This window comes from Anabrus simplex, chromosome 8 (assembly GCF_040414725.1).
Source record: "Anabrus simplex isolate iqAnaSimp1 chromosome 8, ASM4041472v1, whole genome shotgun sequence".
Taxonomy (NCBI): domain Eukaryota; kingdom Metazoa; phylum Arthropoda; class Insecta; order Orthoptera; family Tettigoniidae; genus Anabrus; species Anabrus simplex.
Genome location: NC_090272.1, coordinates 128,122,114 through 128,139,398, shown reverse-complemented (window position 1 = coordinate 128,139,398; position 17,285 = coordinate 128,122,114). Strand labels below are relative to the sequence as shown.

General features: G+C 40.1%; 1 protein-coding gene across 3 annotated transcripts in view; it reads right to left on the bottom strand.

The window, feature by feature from the left end:
- Ac76E (adenylate cyclase type 2 Ac76E) overlaps window positions 1–17,285 on the bottom strand; it is a 1,381,264-nt gene that overhangs the window by 580,517 nt on the left and 783,462 nt on the right. For all 3 annotated transcript variants that reach the window (XR_011018659.1, XM_068228989.1, XM_068228988.1), the window contains one exon: window positions 15,594–15,744. Coding sequence is in view for 2 of the 3 variants with exons in the window: in XM_068228989.1 (XP_068085090.1) it covers window positions 15,594–15,722 (129 nt within the window). In the remaining variant the exon portion in view is untranslated. The remainder of the gene's footprint in view (window positions 1–15,593; window positions 15,745–17,285) is intronic.

Sequence of the window (17,285 nt, the reverse complement as noted above, 5' to 3'; positions counted from 1 at the left end):
GATTTACTGGCATGTAAAATACCTCCTGTAGGACTAAATTCCGGCACCTCGGTGTGTCGGAAAAACCGTAAACGTAGTTAGTGAGATGTAAAGCAAATAAGATTATTATTATTAAGTACACCAGGCTTGTGCTGTAGAGAGTGCGCAGCTGTGCAAGCACCCGAGCGACGAGCTCTTCCTTGGAGTCTTATACACTCTCTTGCGCTACTCGATACGCACTGAGCATTATTACAGCATATACCGGTACATTGCATTCTACATGCGTACAAAGATTCGATCTTCCAAGACGACAGTGGAGAATCATCTATCGGATAAGAACCGGACAAGGCAGATGTGGTTATCTGTTGTGCAAATGGGGTTGGATTAGCTCTGCAGATTGTGATTGTGGTCTCTCTTCTCTGTAAATGCACCACATTGTTGCTGACTGCCCAATTCGAGCTTTCAAAGGAACGGTAATGGACATTCACCTCACATCGGATGAAGCAGTTGATTGGATCAAAATGTTAGACCTAGAGTTGTAGTATTGTACGGACTTGTGTCTACGCACATTTATCCTGGAACTATATATATGTGTCTGTACAAAGATTCATCATACAATAAATAAATAAATAAATAAATAAATAAATAAATAAATAAATAAATAAATGAAATAGATATTATTTATAGTTTTGAAGATTTAGTGTTATAAGTGACTTATTCCCTTATAGTACCTTTCTAATTTTGTCGGTCAGTAATTCATTTCAGAATCGTAATTATTTACCAAAAATGTTTGTTTCGGTTTCTTCCATCATCCTTAGAATTTGGAGTATTGGAATATATATAGAGTGTCCAAGGAGGAACGCTCAATATTCAGGGATATTACAGGAACGAACATTTGAAGCAAAACACTTCATATGGACATAAGCTCTATTCCAAATGGTTTCGGGCATACTTAATTTCGTGTGGCTATTTCTAGCCTGGTGCAGGCCTTGTAAGGCAGACCCTCCGATGAAGGTGGGCGGCATTTGCCATGTGTAGGTAACTGCGTGTTATTGTGGTGGAGGATAGTGTTATGTGTGGTGTGTGAGTTGCAGGAATGTTGGAGACAGCACAAACACCATGCCCCCGAGCCATTGGAATTAACCAATGATGGTTAAAATCCCCGACCCGGCCGGGAATCGAACCCGGGGCCCTCTGAACCGAAGGCCAGTACGCTGACCATTCAGCGGACGTTTATATTTATATTTTGCGCTAGTATGTGTCTTACTCACCCAGCCTCTTTGAAATCTCGTTCCACCCCAACCTACCTCGTTGCTTTGAACTTCTTTACTCGAGATGTCTTTCTGCCATTAAACTAGCTCGCTGAACGCGCACTTGCCCATGGTGTGTTGTGAGGGAATAGTGCGCGGGATTGAGAGTGTATCAGAGAGAAGCAACGGTTCACTGTGTTTGTACACGCACTGGCAGAAATGCCACGCATCTACACTAATGAAGAAGATGCATTTCAGGCGTATGTTTATGGTTTCTGCGATGGTAGCGCTTCTCCTGCTGTCGAGGAATAGTGTCGGCGCTTTCCGACACATCGAATTCCTGATCGTACAGTGTTTACCGCAGTTTACAGCACATTGCGTGAAGCAGCTATTCTTCCAGGTTCCCATATTTTCTCATTTGAACGTATTGTTCAATAACCTGTGTAGGAACAGCAACACATTGTTGAAATGGTTCAGGGTAGTCCTACTACCAGCATACGGCGACTTTCTGCACGTATTAATGACCCACGAACACATTACACGTGGAAAAATTGTGCCCATTACGAAACGTCAAAGTGGTGGGTGGGTGCGCACCAATAGCCCTAAACCAAATGTACATTAAAATTGTTATCTCTCAGAAACCATTTCGTAAGGGATTTTTTTTTGGAACCTGCTTTACGTTGCACCGCCACAAATAGGTCTTATGGCGACGATGGGATAAGAAAGCCTAGGAGTGGGAAGGATGCGGCCGTGACCTTAATGAAGGTACAGCCCCAGAATTTGCCCGGTGTGAAAATGGAAAACCACGGAAAACTATCGTCAGGGTTGCCGACAGTGCGGTTCGAACCCACTATCTCACGGATGCAAGCTCACAGCTGCGCGCCTCTAACTGCACGGCCAACTCGCCCATTTTATTCGAAATAGGTCGCATGTCCATGTGAAGCTTTTTGCTGAATATTGACCATTCCTCCTGGCACACCATGGATAAAAGTACAACTTATAGTCGTTTATACCATCGCCATCCATCTCTCCATTTTGAGTTTCATGACGTTGTTAACCCCCTCGTGCCATATTTTCACGGCCTAATTACGCGTCTCCTTTTATAATGGACTAGCATTTGCCCTTTGGCTTTGGAAGATAGTGGGTTCGAACTCCACTGTCGACAGCCCTGAAGATGGTTTTCCATGGTTTCCAATTTTCACACCAGGTAAACGCTAGGGATATATCTTATTTAAGGCCACGACCGCTCCCTTCCCACTGCTAGACATTTCCTATCCCATTGTCGCTATAAGACATATCTGTGTCAGTGTGAGGTAAAGCAAATTGTAATAATAATAATAATAATAATAAATTGTATTACGTTTGTTTTTCTGCAGTTTGATACTTACTTAATCTACTTACCCTCCAGGGTTGGTTTTTCCCTCGGATTCAGCGAGAGATCCCACCTCTACTGCCTCAAGGGCAGTGTCCTGGAGCTTGAGACTTTGGGTCTGGGATACAACTGGGGAGAATGACCAGTACCTCGCCCAGGTGGCCTCACCTGCTATGCTGAACGGGGGTCATGGTGGGGGATGGGAAGATTGGAAGGGATACACAAGGAAGAGGGAAGGAAGCAGCCGTGGCCTTAAGTTAGGTACCATCCCGGCATTTGCCTAGAGGAGAAATGGAAAACCACGGAAAACCACTTCCAGGATGGCTGAGGTGAGAATGGAACCCACCTCTACTCAGATGACCTCCTGAGGCTGAGTGGACCCCGTTCCAGCCCTCGTACCACTTTCCAAATTTGGTGGCAGAGCCGGAATCGAACCCGGGCTTCCGGGGGTGGCAGCTAATCACATTAACCACTACACAACAGAGGCAGACTGCAGTTTGATAACTTTTTGAATATTGAGAATTTCTGATAACGATTCGTTAAGTTTGTAGAACTTTTCTTACTCCGAAATCATTAATCCAGTGTCGCAGGATAAACAATAATACGTTTCACACACATTGATGTAGTATAATCTCATAAACCAGCAAAAATTTATACTACTAAGTATGTACGTATGATTTGCCCTAATTATGAAGTTAAGGTGATAAATTCAGAGAAGACTACCCAATCTACAACTAAACCGAAGTCTCTAAAAGCTAAAATAAACAGATTCAAGACAAATACGTATTAAAGTCATCGTTTAACTAAAAAACGAAGATGCATGCTGCTTTACGTCGCACCGTCACAGATAGGTCTTATGGCGACGATGGGAGAGGAAAGGGCTAGGAGTAGGAAGGAAGCGGCCGTGGCTTTAATTAAGGCACAGTCCCAACATTTTGCTGGCATCAAAATGGGAAACCACAGAAGACCATAATCAAGTGTGCCGACAGTGGGGTTTGAACCCTCTATTTCACGGATGCAAGCTCACTGCTGCGAACCCCTAACCGCACTGCCAACTCGCCCGGTACAGGAACCGTGTAGGCAGTGTTAAAATATGGATCAGACAATGTTACCCAGCAACCGTGCAGGCTGTCTTATGGTTGGTTGCCATTTGAAATTAGCAGCCGCTGATGGATGGCCATGACTGGAAAACATATTCATGATCATTTGATTTTTGCAAAGGGGAAAGTGGTTTCTTTTCTTTTTCAACTACCGCATGGTTCAATAAGTAATGCTCATTATTTATCTCATTGCAGTTTTTGTTATTTGCAACAGAATATGTACCACATTATTCCCAAATTCATTAGTTACAAATATCTTTTATTCGACCCAGTCTACTTTCGAATTTATGAGATATAAGAGCCTGTACACCGATGTGGTACCATTCAGCTGGTTTCTTTTTCATCGATGTCCGGATTTCGTTTACGACCCCCTCAATGGTGTCGGATCGCTTTCCACGGAGTGCATCCTTAAGGGGGCAAAACAAATAAAATTCGGATGGTGCATGATCCGGGCTGTAGGGTGGACGAGGAAGAACAGTGCACCCAAAGTTTTGCGTTTGCTTCGCGAGTGCGCAGGTTTGTGTGTGGTCTTGCGTTGTCATATGGAGGGTGGGTTTTGTTTGACATCTTTATGTGGACGAACATGCAGATATGCTCTCTTCAACTTTTTCAGATTCGCGATGTTAACTTCCGAGGTTATTGTGTGACCAGCAGGTAATGCGTCATTCGGCTTCACTCCTTCGGAATGTCAGAAGACTTAAGGCGATAACCATGCCGGCTGAGAGTTCTGACTTTAAAGTTTTCTTCCGACGATAATTCGTATGACGTCGCTCTATGGACTGTCGTTCGGTCTCAGGCTCAAAATCATGAATCAGTGTTTAATTCCATGTGATGATTTTGGATAAGGAGTCATCATAAATCTCGTGTCTGGCTCCATGGTTAAAATGGTTAGCATGATGTCCTTTGGTCCATTGGTTCAGGGGGTTCCGGGTTCGATTTTCGGCCTTTATTGGTTAAAAATGTGTCTCCCTCGCCGCTATGTATTTCCTGTTATCTATTACGGTGTCGAAACATGGCCTTTAACGAAGTCACTCAGTAAAATATTAGAGGTCTTTGAGATGTGGCTATACCGAAGGATGCTAAGGGTGTCATGGACAGATCATGTCACAAACGCAGAGATCCTTCCAAGAATGAGAACAGATAAGGAAGTACCGACCACTGTAAAAACGAGAAAGCTGCAATACCTCGGTCACATCACGAGAAAAAGGAGCAGGTACCATTTACTGCAAGAAATCCTGCAAGGAAGGATACGCAGAAAGAGAGGTGTTGTCAGGAGACGAACCTCTTGGCTAAGAAACCTGAGAGACTGAACTCTCAAGACATCGGCAGAGTTAATCCGGGCAGCTCACAACAGAGAAGAAACAGCCAAGATGGTTTCCAACATCCGGAATGGATAGGGACCAGATGAAGAAGAAGAATGCCTCGGGGTCTGAGTGTCTGTACCGTCTTCTGCATTATAATTCATCACAGGCAGGGTCCCATCCTCACAGACATGCAGGTCGCCTATATGACGTCAACTCGAAAGACCTGCATCAGACCTCTTTGGAGGCTATACACTATTATTATTATTCTCAGTTTCATGATGTTCAAGAATCTTGGCACTAAAGGTACTCCTCCTTTCCTTATTTTCATCAGTCAGGTATCCACCTGGATCAAACATTTGAATATCCTAATCAGTGGATTAGCGTGTTGTCGAGTTGAGTAGCCACCCCTTTGTTTTGATTCGCCTGTCGCCCCGAATAAGCCCGTCTGCGTGTTGAACAGTCGTTGGTGTCACATCTGTATACGGCCATCCCAAACGTTGAAGATCTGACAGTTTCACTTTACCTCCATATGATGCTGATATTCTGCTTACCCAACAACTGACTGCATTCCTATCCACTGGCTCATCTCTGCAGACATTTTGTAAGAGCCCGTGAATGTTTACGGCAGTCTCCTGCTCTAAAAAAAGAAATTTCATCACCGCTTTCTGTTTTGTATGAACGTCATGTATGTACAGTACGCAATTTGCAACAAAAATATTATCTTACCATCAAAACTACAACGAAGAAACTTCGTGGTACTGTCAAGGTAGGTTTGTAGTTGCCGCATTCATATTTGGTCCTTCTTCAACTTTCTTTTCACAACATCAACGATAAAGATATGGAGTACTTATTGGACCGCCCTTGTAGCATTCTAGTTTCACCTAGTTCTAAACTTCTTACCTTGAAATAATTTGAAATTGAGTATTACCTCACACCTTGGTGTCTCTGGCCTCACTTTCACTCTATGCCCGAGAAAATTATTACCCTAGGTAACCTATCCTCCTCCATTGGCCTCGCAGGACTCTATCACCGAAGCCAGTGTGTAAGTATAGCTTCATACATCGATCGAGTTCATTCCTAACCTGTCCCTTTTCTTTTCTTTGTAAGTACCCTCCCGACATTCTTTTCACCTGCCCGTGGTTCCAATCATTCTCGCTACATTTATGACCACTACTTCGATCTTTTGGGTAAGATATCCTGTGAATACCCAGATAACACTTCTGTTCAGAGAAGTCGCTCTTAAACAGAGCGTTGTAGGAATAATTTTGTCTAGAAACTAATTTCGTTCTTACAGAATACCGCTGATATACCAGTAAATTCCATGTGGAAATTGATATATCACAAATCAGTAACAAATAATATATTTCATTATGCAAGCGTGTTGCTCACTTTGTAGCCTACCGGGCGAGTTGGCCGTGCGCGTAGAGGCGCGCGGCTGTGAGCTTGCATCCGGGAGATAGTAGGTTCGAATCCCACTATCGGCAGCCCTGAATATGGTTTTCCGTGGTTTCCCATTTTCACACCAGGCTGTACCTTAATTAAGGCCACGGCCGCTTCCTTCCAACTCCTAGGCTTTTCCTATCCCATCGTCGCCATAAGATCTATCTGTGTCGGTGCGACGTAAAGCCCCTAGCAAAAAAAAAAAAACAACTTTGTAGCCTTTCAAGAGGGAAATGTGTAAGTATAAGGGAGGTTCAAATGAAAACGAAACAGACTGTATCAATAAGGTTTATTTTCAAAGTTACACAAGCACGTGATATTTCAGCAAGCGGTGAATACCTTGCTCGCAGAACTCCTTTAGCTGAGATTGGAAGCAGCTGTGAACATTTCCCATGATATCATTATCCGAGAAGCGCCGACAGTTTAAAGGTTATTCCAAAGTCTTCTTCAACGGACTACCTGTCTATCGTGATGCGACTTCTGTATCTTTTGTCCGTTGGAAAAGGCCTCCGTATCTTTTGTCCCTGTCGTCAGTGTACATTAATTCATAAATATATTCTCACAGATTTCCAAGGTGCGATAGTTTGAATGTCTACACGTTCGACCTATTTATTTCCCATACCATGTCATGATTTGCTGAACTTGATAATACTGTTCTTCTCTCGCTGCAAGTTTCTTAACAGTTGGCTGCTTTTAGGCTACCATTCATGTTATATGACAGAATTAGATCTTAGTAGCCTGCTTGAAATTCACTGATATGACAAGTGTTTTGCCCCTATATTTCACTCATGGTAGATCTTGCATGGGAAGTATGAACTTGGGCATGGCGAAATCTCTCCTGAAACTTCATTTATGGTAAGATAAATATCTCAGAATGTCGTATTTAATACGAGATTTTCATACAAAATGCAAGGACCTTAAAACGTACCGGCTGTGAAGTTGTATTCAGGAAATGGTGGATTCGAATCCCACTATTGGCGGCCCTGAAGATGATTTTCCGTGGATTCCCATTTTCGCACCAGGCTAATGCTGAGGCTGTATCTCAATTAAAACCACCGCTGATACCCCACACTCCAAATCCTTTCCCAACCTACTTTTGCCGTAATTCATCGCAAACCTTCAGTGTGTTAGTGCGACGTTAAATCAGCAAAAGAGAAAAAAGGTAACGGAAAGTATTGCAGTGGGGCCCGTACAGCGTTGCCTACGCTATGAGTGAATAGTTGTGTAGCCATCTTGGGGCGGCGTGTGTGCAGCCGATAACATAACCAGCACGATCACTTTATATTGGGAGACAAACAGCGTAATACAGTGTGATGCGCGTAATGTTAGTATGAAGATATTCAATGCTATTATTTTCAATGAATATGTAGCACAAGCGACTGTACTGTGTTATGTAATGAAAGCGCAAATGTTTCTTGCATCATGCACACAGAACCAGAGAATCTGAATCACATCGATCGTATTCTCATATAGCCTACATGAGAAAGACACACTAAAACCCCAGTATCGAGCAAATGTCTGCGTGGTTTGGGCCTCGTAGCTGTCAGATTGCAATCGGGAGATAGTGGGTTTAGTCCCACTATCGGCAGTCCTGAATATGGTTTTCCGTGGTTTCCGATTTTCACACTGGGGTTATACCTTAATTAAGGCTACAGAAACATCATTCCCACTCCTACCATTTTCCTATACCATCGCCATCTTAAGTCCTATCTGTGTCGGTGTGTCGTAAAGCAAATTGAAAAAATAAAGGAAAATCAACCGTGGGAAGAACTAGTACTATTAGTAGTGTACCATTTCATTGCCCTATATATATATATATATTTTTAAAATATAACGGAGAGTTGAAATCGTCATTTGCCGAGAATAACGGTAAAGTTCCGTAAATCGTGCGGCAGAAAATTCGAAGTAATGAAATACAGGCTAATGTAAACCATGTGGCCGCTAACATAAGGGAAAACATACAGACAAACGGTATCCAAGTGACCGTGATTTAAGAAAAGTTCACTATAAACCAACAGTAGGAACATTCGAAGATCGTAAAAGGAAGAATATACACGGAAGATTTCAAGAAGCTGAGATATAAAGAAATAGCAGATTTCAGAGAGGAGATACTACAATTATCGGAAGATTTAACAAAAATACGAAGTTTAAACGCTATACTTCTCGTAAAGATATAGGATCATAGGCAAATTACGCCGCATGAGATGAAGAAGACGACTGAACGGAAAGCAGGGTTGAAATGAGGATCGATGAAAGTTTATTGAAGAAGACTTCCGAGAAAATGATATCTTGAAGCATTTTAACATTAACCTGACAGTATTTAAGCCACCATTCATGTCATTATAACAGCAATAGTTGAATTTACGTCACCATTTTCTCATAAGAACCTAAAGAATATAAGAAGGCTTTATAACTAAGGAGACCATGGAATTAATGTTGTATTTGTCTATGTTTTTCATGCAAGTACGTGAAAACACTGAGATGACCTGCTAGATGGAGATGGGATTGGCGACAGACGGGAACCGAACCGGCCTTGCCCGACAACACAAGTCCAGCGATCAAGACTCGGAGATGCCACAGATATAAACCAGAGATGATCGCCACATAAGAGGACAAAAGTACAGGCAGAATAAGATAAGTTTAAAAATTTATTTTCAAAATTAGATATTTGTGTAGTATCATGCAGTAATTTGTTGATTGTGTTGATACAAGGAGTTGATCGATATATCTTCGAGAGATGACTTATAAAGATAGTTTCATCGCGAACGTATTAATAGTGCTGTTCAGATGAAGGTGTTAGATAATCCTCAAAAGCATATAAGAACTTCGATATGTAGGAAATGTCGCATTCGCCAATAAAACATTATACTAACGTCTTGTCAGTCGATTTTCAAAGAGTTATGCCATAAACAAGCTGTTCAAATGTACTTGGAGTGAGTAATTAATGCATATCGAACCGTAGGTTACCAAGATCATCATTAACATCAACTTATTGCCAAACGTGAGTAAATTTGGGTTATAATTATGTGTATATTTTGACAAATCAAGTGCATATTGTCAGAAATAGAAGTTGTCGATCCATAACATTATAATTTTATTGGGACATGGAATTATTCGAATCGAGCGTTACATTGAGTAGATCAAATGAAGTTTATGTATGCGGCGATGTAAGGATATGATGGAAATATGAGATAGGGAGTGCGAATAATAAATAATAGATATCCTTGAATATTTATTTGAGGAATTATAATAAATCGAAGGTCGAAGGAAATAATCTCACGTATAAGTAATTAACGAGAATGTGTGTAACGCAGTGTAGGATTATGGTTTTATTTGATGCTTAAAGCGACGGAATCTCGAATAACCTATAATGTGAGGTATTGGCAAATTGAAGATAGGTTTACAGGATGTTAATGGAGTATGGTCATCGAAAATAAACCTACGACTCAGGCTATTATGGCAACCTCGAAGAAAATTTCCACATCCTATTTAATATTTAAGTTGATTTAAGCTGAAACACTAGATTAGTGTCGGCGGGTATGATATTAGTGTCTTGGTAATTTTAGCTTATCGCTATTAGTGGATTAGGTACTGTCCTCTGATATGTGCCTTGACTTATTCCAAACATATAATTGAATTTATTAAGCGATGCGACATAGTATAACCTTGAATGCAAAGTTGTTTAGTCTATCTTGAAAATTTTACATGTTTCATAGGAATATTTTGATCACATCTAGTCATGAATAATGATATATATATATTAGCATAGGTAGCTATTACGAGCTACAATCATGAAACATTTCTTATTCTGCGTGTGTTTTCTGAATGATAAAGTTAGTTGAAGAGCCTAGACAGATAATTACTTACTAAAGATAAAAACAAAAAAAATCTTCTCGGATTCTTAAGTTTGAAACTTTGTAAAATATCAATAACCAAAACTGGATGTATGTTAGAACTCGACATTCTGCTGAAACTTAAGAGTAGAATCTAATATTTCATGAGAATTTGACTTTATTCATAAGAGTTTCATTTTTATTTTACCCTTGTTATGTCATTTACACAATTTCAAGATAATTAATAATTCATTAATCTAATTAATTCCTAAATATCAATATGAAGAATTATACAATTGTATATTTTATATAAGAGAATGAGAAGATGAAGAGAGATTGTAATTCATAATAGGTCAGGATGAATTCATCGAACAATTTTAATCCATGAAAAAGTTTTAGAGAAGAATTATTTGATAGGATGAGACCATAGGCAATAATGAGATAGTTCTTGATTAATGATCATGGATTGTAGGCTACGATTAACGCACGACTTCAAGATTTTTTGGGATGAAATACCAATGTACACAAAAAATATTTACAAAACATTTAACTCATCTGAAAATAAGATTTAAATTTGAATAAATGTTAACAGTTTAGAATTTAAGCGATTTTATATTTTATTTATACGTTATAAGGTTAATTTAAGATAATATCTTACCTGATGATGGCAATTAATTGAATTTAAAACCAAGTCTTCATGACTAAATATTCCAATCGATGTTCGCATGTAATGAAAGGTAAGGAGGGTAATCCCAGTCGGATTCACGAAAAAAAAAATGCTGATGTAATACTTCCTTGAGATATTATTCGAAAATTGAATTTTCTTGATTGCCGAGGAGGACCGAAAAGTGAGATAGGCACTGTAGCACGGCTCAAGATAAATCGTCACCCATAAGCACGGTGCAAGAAAAAATTGTTACCCAGACGTAGAGCTCGAAAGGAGAAAGACGCGGCGGGACTAAGCGTTCGATTCAGGAAAAAGCAAGCGCCCACTCGTGGCAAGAATTTTTTTCCCTAGATCGGCTCAGTAGTATAGAGTAAAACTGTCTGGTGGGATTCCTCACGGTCTCCGATATTCTTTAGGACTCCAGTTCAACACTAGCTTCATTCATCATTATGTCGTGCAACATGGCCCCATTCCCATCACTCCAAGATGTCCCTAACCTTAGCGATCGATCGGATGTCAATTCCTCTCTTCCTATTTTTCCTTGTGTAGCCTAGCATTGCCCTTTCCTCGGCTTTCTGGGCTGTCCTAAGTTTTCCTTTTGTAAACTTGTTTAGTGTCAAGTCTCACAACCATATGTTAAAACAGGAAGAATGTATTGATAAAAAATTGATTTCTTCAAATTTACCGGACATTTTCATCTAACAACTGATGATTACTTCCAAACGCTTGCCATCCAAGCTTGATGCGATCATAAATATCTGTTTTTATAACTCCCTTCATATTTAAAATCTGTCCAAAGAAGATATCTGCACTGACCTCTTCTAATGGCGTATCCTTAATTTTCACTATTCCAGTCTGGACCCATTTGTTGGACAGGACTTTCGTTTTCGAAAGTTTCATGCTTAAGCCAACACACAGACAGACATATCAGGAAGATTGCTGACAGAGAACCACACAAAACCGTAACATTTGGAGAAATCTGTTACAAGCCTATTTGGATCTATGACTTAAATAGGCGATATCATTTAACGATTGTCCGGCTCCATGGCTAAATTTTTAGCGTGCTGGCCTTTGGTAACAGGGGTCCTGGGTTCGATTCCCAGCAGGCTCTGGAATTTTAACCATAATTGGTTAATTCCGCTGACACTGGGGATGGGTGTATGTGTCGTCTTCATCATCCTTTCATCCTCATCACGACGCGCAGGTCGCCTACGAGCGTCAAGTCAAAAGACATGCATCTGGCGAGCCGAATTTGTCCTCGGACACTCCAGGCACTAAAATTCATACGCCATTTCGTTTAATTTAACGATTGATTTGGCCGATAGTGATAGAACAGAACTAGAGTGAGTCAACGTGAAACGCATACACCACTGTAACTAGTATGTGTTTATGAAAATGAATGTGGACAATAATTTATGTTCGCATTTTATGTGTGGAACAATTAAGGCATGTCTTGAATTATTAAGTCACCACAGGATAGTCAGTATATCCCTTAACTTCGGAAGATATAACAGGTTCTTTGTCTATATGTTGCTCGGGCATGACAAAATGAAACTCATACAGTCCTACATGGACATATAAGAGGACAGTACAAATGCTGTATGTTCGTGTTTCGACACCACATTCAGTTTGTTATGGAGAGTTATGAAGTACGGTCCAAGTTCCGATGCTATCATGGAGCTTCAAAGAGGACAATCTTCGAAAGAAGAAAGAGAAGTGATGATTTTTCGCCATAAGGGAGAGAAAATCGCTTTGAGAAATTGTTAAAATTGTAATCAGGAGCCATGGAACTGTACAGTGCGTTATAAATAGATATAAAAGTACACGCAGCATTGAAAATAAACACAAAGTGAGTGGGAGGAAAAATTTCAACCTCAACTGGAACGTTGGATAGTAGGACAAGTGAAGAATAATCCAGCGATTAGTCCTCCTAAACTGGCTGCGATGGCTGAGGAATATACCAACAAGAGAGAACATCCAGAAACTATTCGACTTATACTAAGGAAAAGTAACAGACATGGACGAATATCTAGGAAGAAGCCATTTGTTAGCAAGATTAATTGGAAGAAAAGCTTGCGCTTCGTTAAGGAGTATATACAAAAATATTTTGACTTCTGGAAGACCGTTATTTCTGCAGATGAAAGTAAATACAATCTCTTCAGATCAGATGGAAAGGTTAATGTCTGGAGGAAACCAAATGAGAACTTGAAAATTAGCGATCTATGTACAAGTGTCAAACATGCTGGAGGTAGTGTAACTGTCTGGGGGTGCATGTCAGCTAGTGGACCCGGAGAATATAATTTTATTGATGGGACCATGGATCAACATGTGTATCTAAATACACCGAAGGAACATTTTAGACCTAGTGCTCAAAAGCTTGGAATACTTGATCGATTTAAGTATTACCAAGATAACGACCCGAAGCACAAAAATCATAAAGTACGGATGTGGCTGCTGTATAATTGCCCAAACGTACTCTAGACACCTCCACAGTCACCAGACTTATGTGTAATAGAAAATATATGGCATTACTTGGGAGTAGCGATAAGAAAACACCATATTTCGAACAAAGATGATCTGAAAATGGCTTCATGTGAAGTATGGACGAAAATAGATCCGTCTTACTGCGAAACGTTGGTACAATCTATGCCTAACAGTTTAAGAGCCATTAAAAGTGCTAAAGGGTATCTTAAGAAGTATTGACTGTTAAAAACAGTTTTATTAGAGATCGTTCAGGAACTACTTGAAGGTGTATGAGTTTTACTTTGACCTGTTTCATGCATGTTTAAGAGTAATGTATTAATTTTCTTTGAAATTGTACCGGGAGATCCACCTCAACTCCGCGCATTCAAAAGATGCGCCTTAAAGAGCTCTATCTATCTAACCAAACGTGAAATTCCTACTACTGGGAGTTGGAACTTATCAGAAGATGTCTCTACTGAAGTATTAAGTAATTGTGTTATTGTGAAGTTGCCTAAACTGACTGGATTTATTTGCTTGGTGTTTTTCTTACTTCAATAAGTTCAAACTTTCCTCCATAGATGTCCATTTCAAAAACTCTGGTCATGCACTCTGGTGCAAGGTGGAAGATCTTATAATTTAAAGAAGTTTGGTGTTTCTAGGTTTTCATAACTGAATTTATTTATTTTCGGGTTGGCAACACTTCCCTCTCTTTCCGCCAGTATTTAAATGTAACCAATCACTAATTTTCTGTACTTAATTTTCAGCCTATCACAGGCTTCTTCTTGCATTTTTGGGTGAAATTTTTGAATTAACCAATAAAATTGAAAGGGTGTGTCCGGATTAGTCCAGAATCCTTTCGAACCTTCCCTTCGTGTATATAAACTGCGGTTGCTCCGGCTACCTTGTAATTTGATCTCCGAATTTCTAAGAGTGTGTGTTAAGACAGGAAGCGGGGGCGCCTCATTCTTTGCCAGTCAGTTCATCAGCCCAGGTAATGGCCATCAGTTTTATCTCTCTGTAGCCATCTCCGCTGACTTACTCGAGAGGAAGGTCCGAATTTCTAACCATGTAAACGTTCAATGTAAACTTCTTCCTTTTCATGTAAAATTTCATAAGTTCTTAAAACTGTAAATTGGGGATAGAGAGTGCGTTACCCTCTCGAGTTCCCCTTCAGCTTGGGTTGAGGTGATTACGACTTTGTAATCGTTTATCTTCCTTTCCATAATGCATTAAATTAACTTTTACTCGTATCACCTCAGTAGCTTGGATTAGCCCCTGTATCTCTGGGTCAAGAGCCCCGTTAGGATTTTATTCTTCATTATCACGGAGTGCAAGTGTACGCCTCCATTCATTTTGTGTTTGGGCCAGTAGTCTAGCCTGTTCTTTTTCCATGAAGGCCCAGTAGGCTGGGTAATAAATACCCCTGTAAAAGTAATTTCAATTGTAAATTGGGCCTAGAGAGGCAAGAGAGTGTAAGGTTTTGTAATGTTTCCTTAAGCGGGTGGTTAAAATTGGATGAATGTTGGAGAGCCTGTAAGCTCTTTTCTAAGTTTACTGTAATATTGAGGAGTGCCTCTGGAAGGCTGTAAATTTGTTGGAGCAAAGTGCTCTTGAATTATGGGATTTCTGCTCTTGCCTACATTATACCACTGTGAAATTGTAAATTTGTAAACTAGGGGCTTGAAGCCCATAATCTGTAAAATTCACTAATCTTGGAGTTTCCTAGTGTTGTTTCAGGATTGCTATTTTGTACCTGAGATTTATTTGTTATTTCACCTAGTGAAAATTTGTAAAGTTTTTTTTTTTTGCAAGAAATGTAACCTTTATTTAAAGTTTTAATTCAAATTTCTGATATCGTAGTTAGACCCATTCAACACCCGCACCTCCTTTCACCTCTTTCTGCGATCCACGAAAACACGGTACAGAAATTATAAGAAGTATGAGTTGATTTACTTTGTACTTAAGTAGAGAAATGTGTTTTTGTTAAACCAGAACCAAGATTAAAATAAAGTAATAGGTATTTTTTTTGAATACACATAATCAAGCTTTCCTCTAGTGTATGAGTTTCATTTTGACTCACTATAATTAGTTCCGTGGAGGATCCACACATGTATGATCAAGGAACACAAATATGCAAAAACAATCTTTCAAGAAAATAATGCAAATAATAATAAAAAAGTCTCACATTTGTACTGAGGCATAGTTCCACGATGAGCACACTCGAACAGCCAACTGCAGCGACTGACAGGCAGGAGAGAAAGAGCGCGTGTTTGAGTCGAACACAGTACCTCTTGTAGAGGTCTTCTAGTTCCATAGCGGCGGGTAGACCCTGCCAGCTGAAACAGTACAAAAATTGTCGATTAGAACATGCTGAAGACGACATGTGGTCTTGCCATCTGAAACAATAATACAAAAAATATTTGTTAGATCGTGCTGAAGAAGTCTATCTAGCCTTATAGTCATGAGACCCTACCAGTTGAAGGAAAAATGTCTTTGTAAGAAAATGCGGAGGACGTCATGTAGCCTTAGAAGCAGGGAAAGCCTGTCAGCTGAAACAATTTAAAAGGTGACTAATAAAACTCACTTCAGAGATCTCTAAGCTGCGGAATAATAATTCCACCTAAAACAATTCATCACATGTTCCTAATAATAATAATAATAATAATAATAATAATAATAATAATAATAATAATAATAATGGCATGTGGCCTCCGAAGAAGTCCGGTGCAGGTCTTTCGAGTTGACACTGTATAGGTCACCTGCGTTTCTGTAAGGATGGAGCCATACCTATGACGAATTCTAATCATGAAGACTGTGCGCGTGCGCGCACACACACACACACACACACACACACACACACACACACACACACATATGCACCCAGGCCCAGAGCCATCTGAATTAATCAATGAAGTTTAAAATCCAAGACCCATCCGGGAATCTAACTCGGGACCTGTTGGATCAAAGGCCAGCACGCTAACCATTTAGCATTTAGCTATCGATCTTGACATCAGCTGTTCCTAAGAACGTATGAAGAAGCCTTCTAGTTACATTAGCTGCAAAGTGAAATATAACACACGTTTTATAGTCTTTTAGCTGCCAGTGAAAGGGGGAGGGGGTGGTTGGTGTCTCTCTCTACCAGCTGCAACTATTCATCAGGTAGCTGTAAAACATAATGGAGACATTTTACAGCTTCACAGTAATGGGGATTCCCCAGCTAAAACAATACGGCTGGTGCTTGGAAGATCATACCAAAGAGGCACTGTGATCGTAGCATAGTACAGTTAGTCTGATTTTTTGCCTGTTATGCTGAAGGTTGTGGGATCAAATCCAACTGCAATCGGTTAACGTATACGGGTGCTTAGATATGAGAGATCCTTGTAAGTTGATTAACGGGACGGTTGATTCGCTCAGACGGTAGAGCACTGGCCTTCTCAGCCTAACAATTAAGGTTCGACCCCGGCTCAGTGCGGTATTATTGATGAGGTCGAGAACGGCAGCCCTTTTTTCAGTAGATTTACTGGCACGTAAAATAAATCTTACGCGAAAAGCTTCCTGTAACTCCAGTCTCTGAAAACCGGAAAAGTAATTAGCGGGACGAAAAAAACAGTTAACATTATTCATAAGGCTTGTTCCAATGAAACATGGGCTGGTGTCTAGATACGATCAATCTGTGTGTTGCTCAGTATACACTGTAACACAACGACGCCATACTGATGAATAAGGTTTGGATGTTAAGGAAATACCATATTTCTTTCCTGAGCTCATTTTAACGAAAATATGAAAAGTGTGAGTGACGGGTCTCTGACCCCGTTTAAAGCAATTTTATGTTGCTTATGAAAGCATTTTTCGGTTATTTTCATTGCTTTCTTCATGG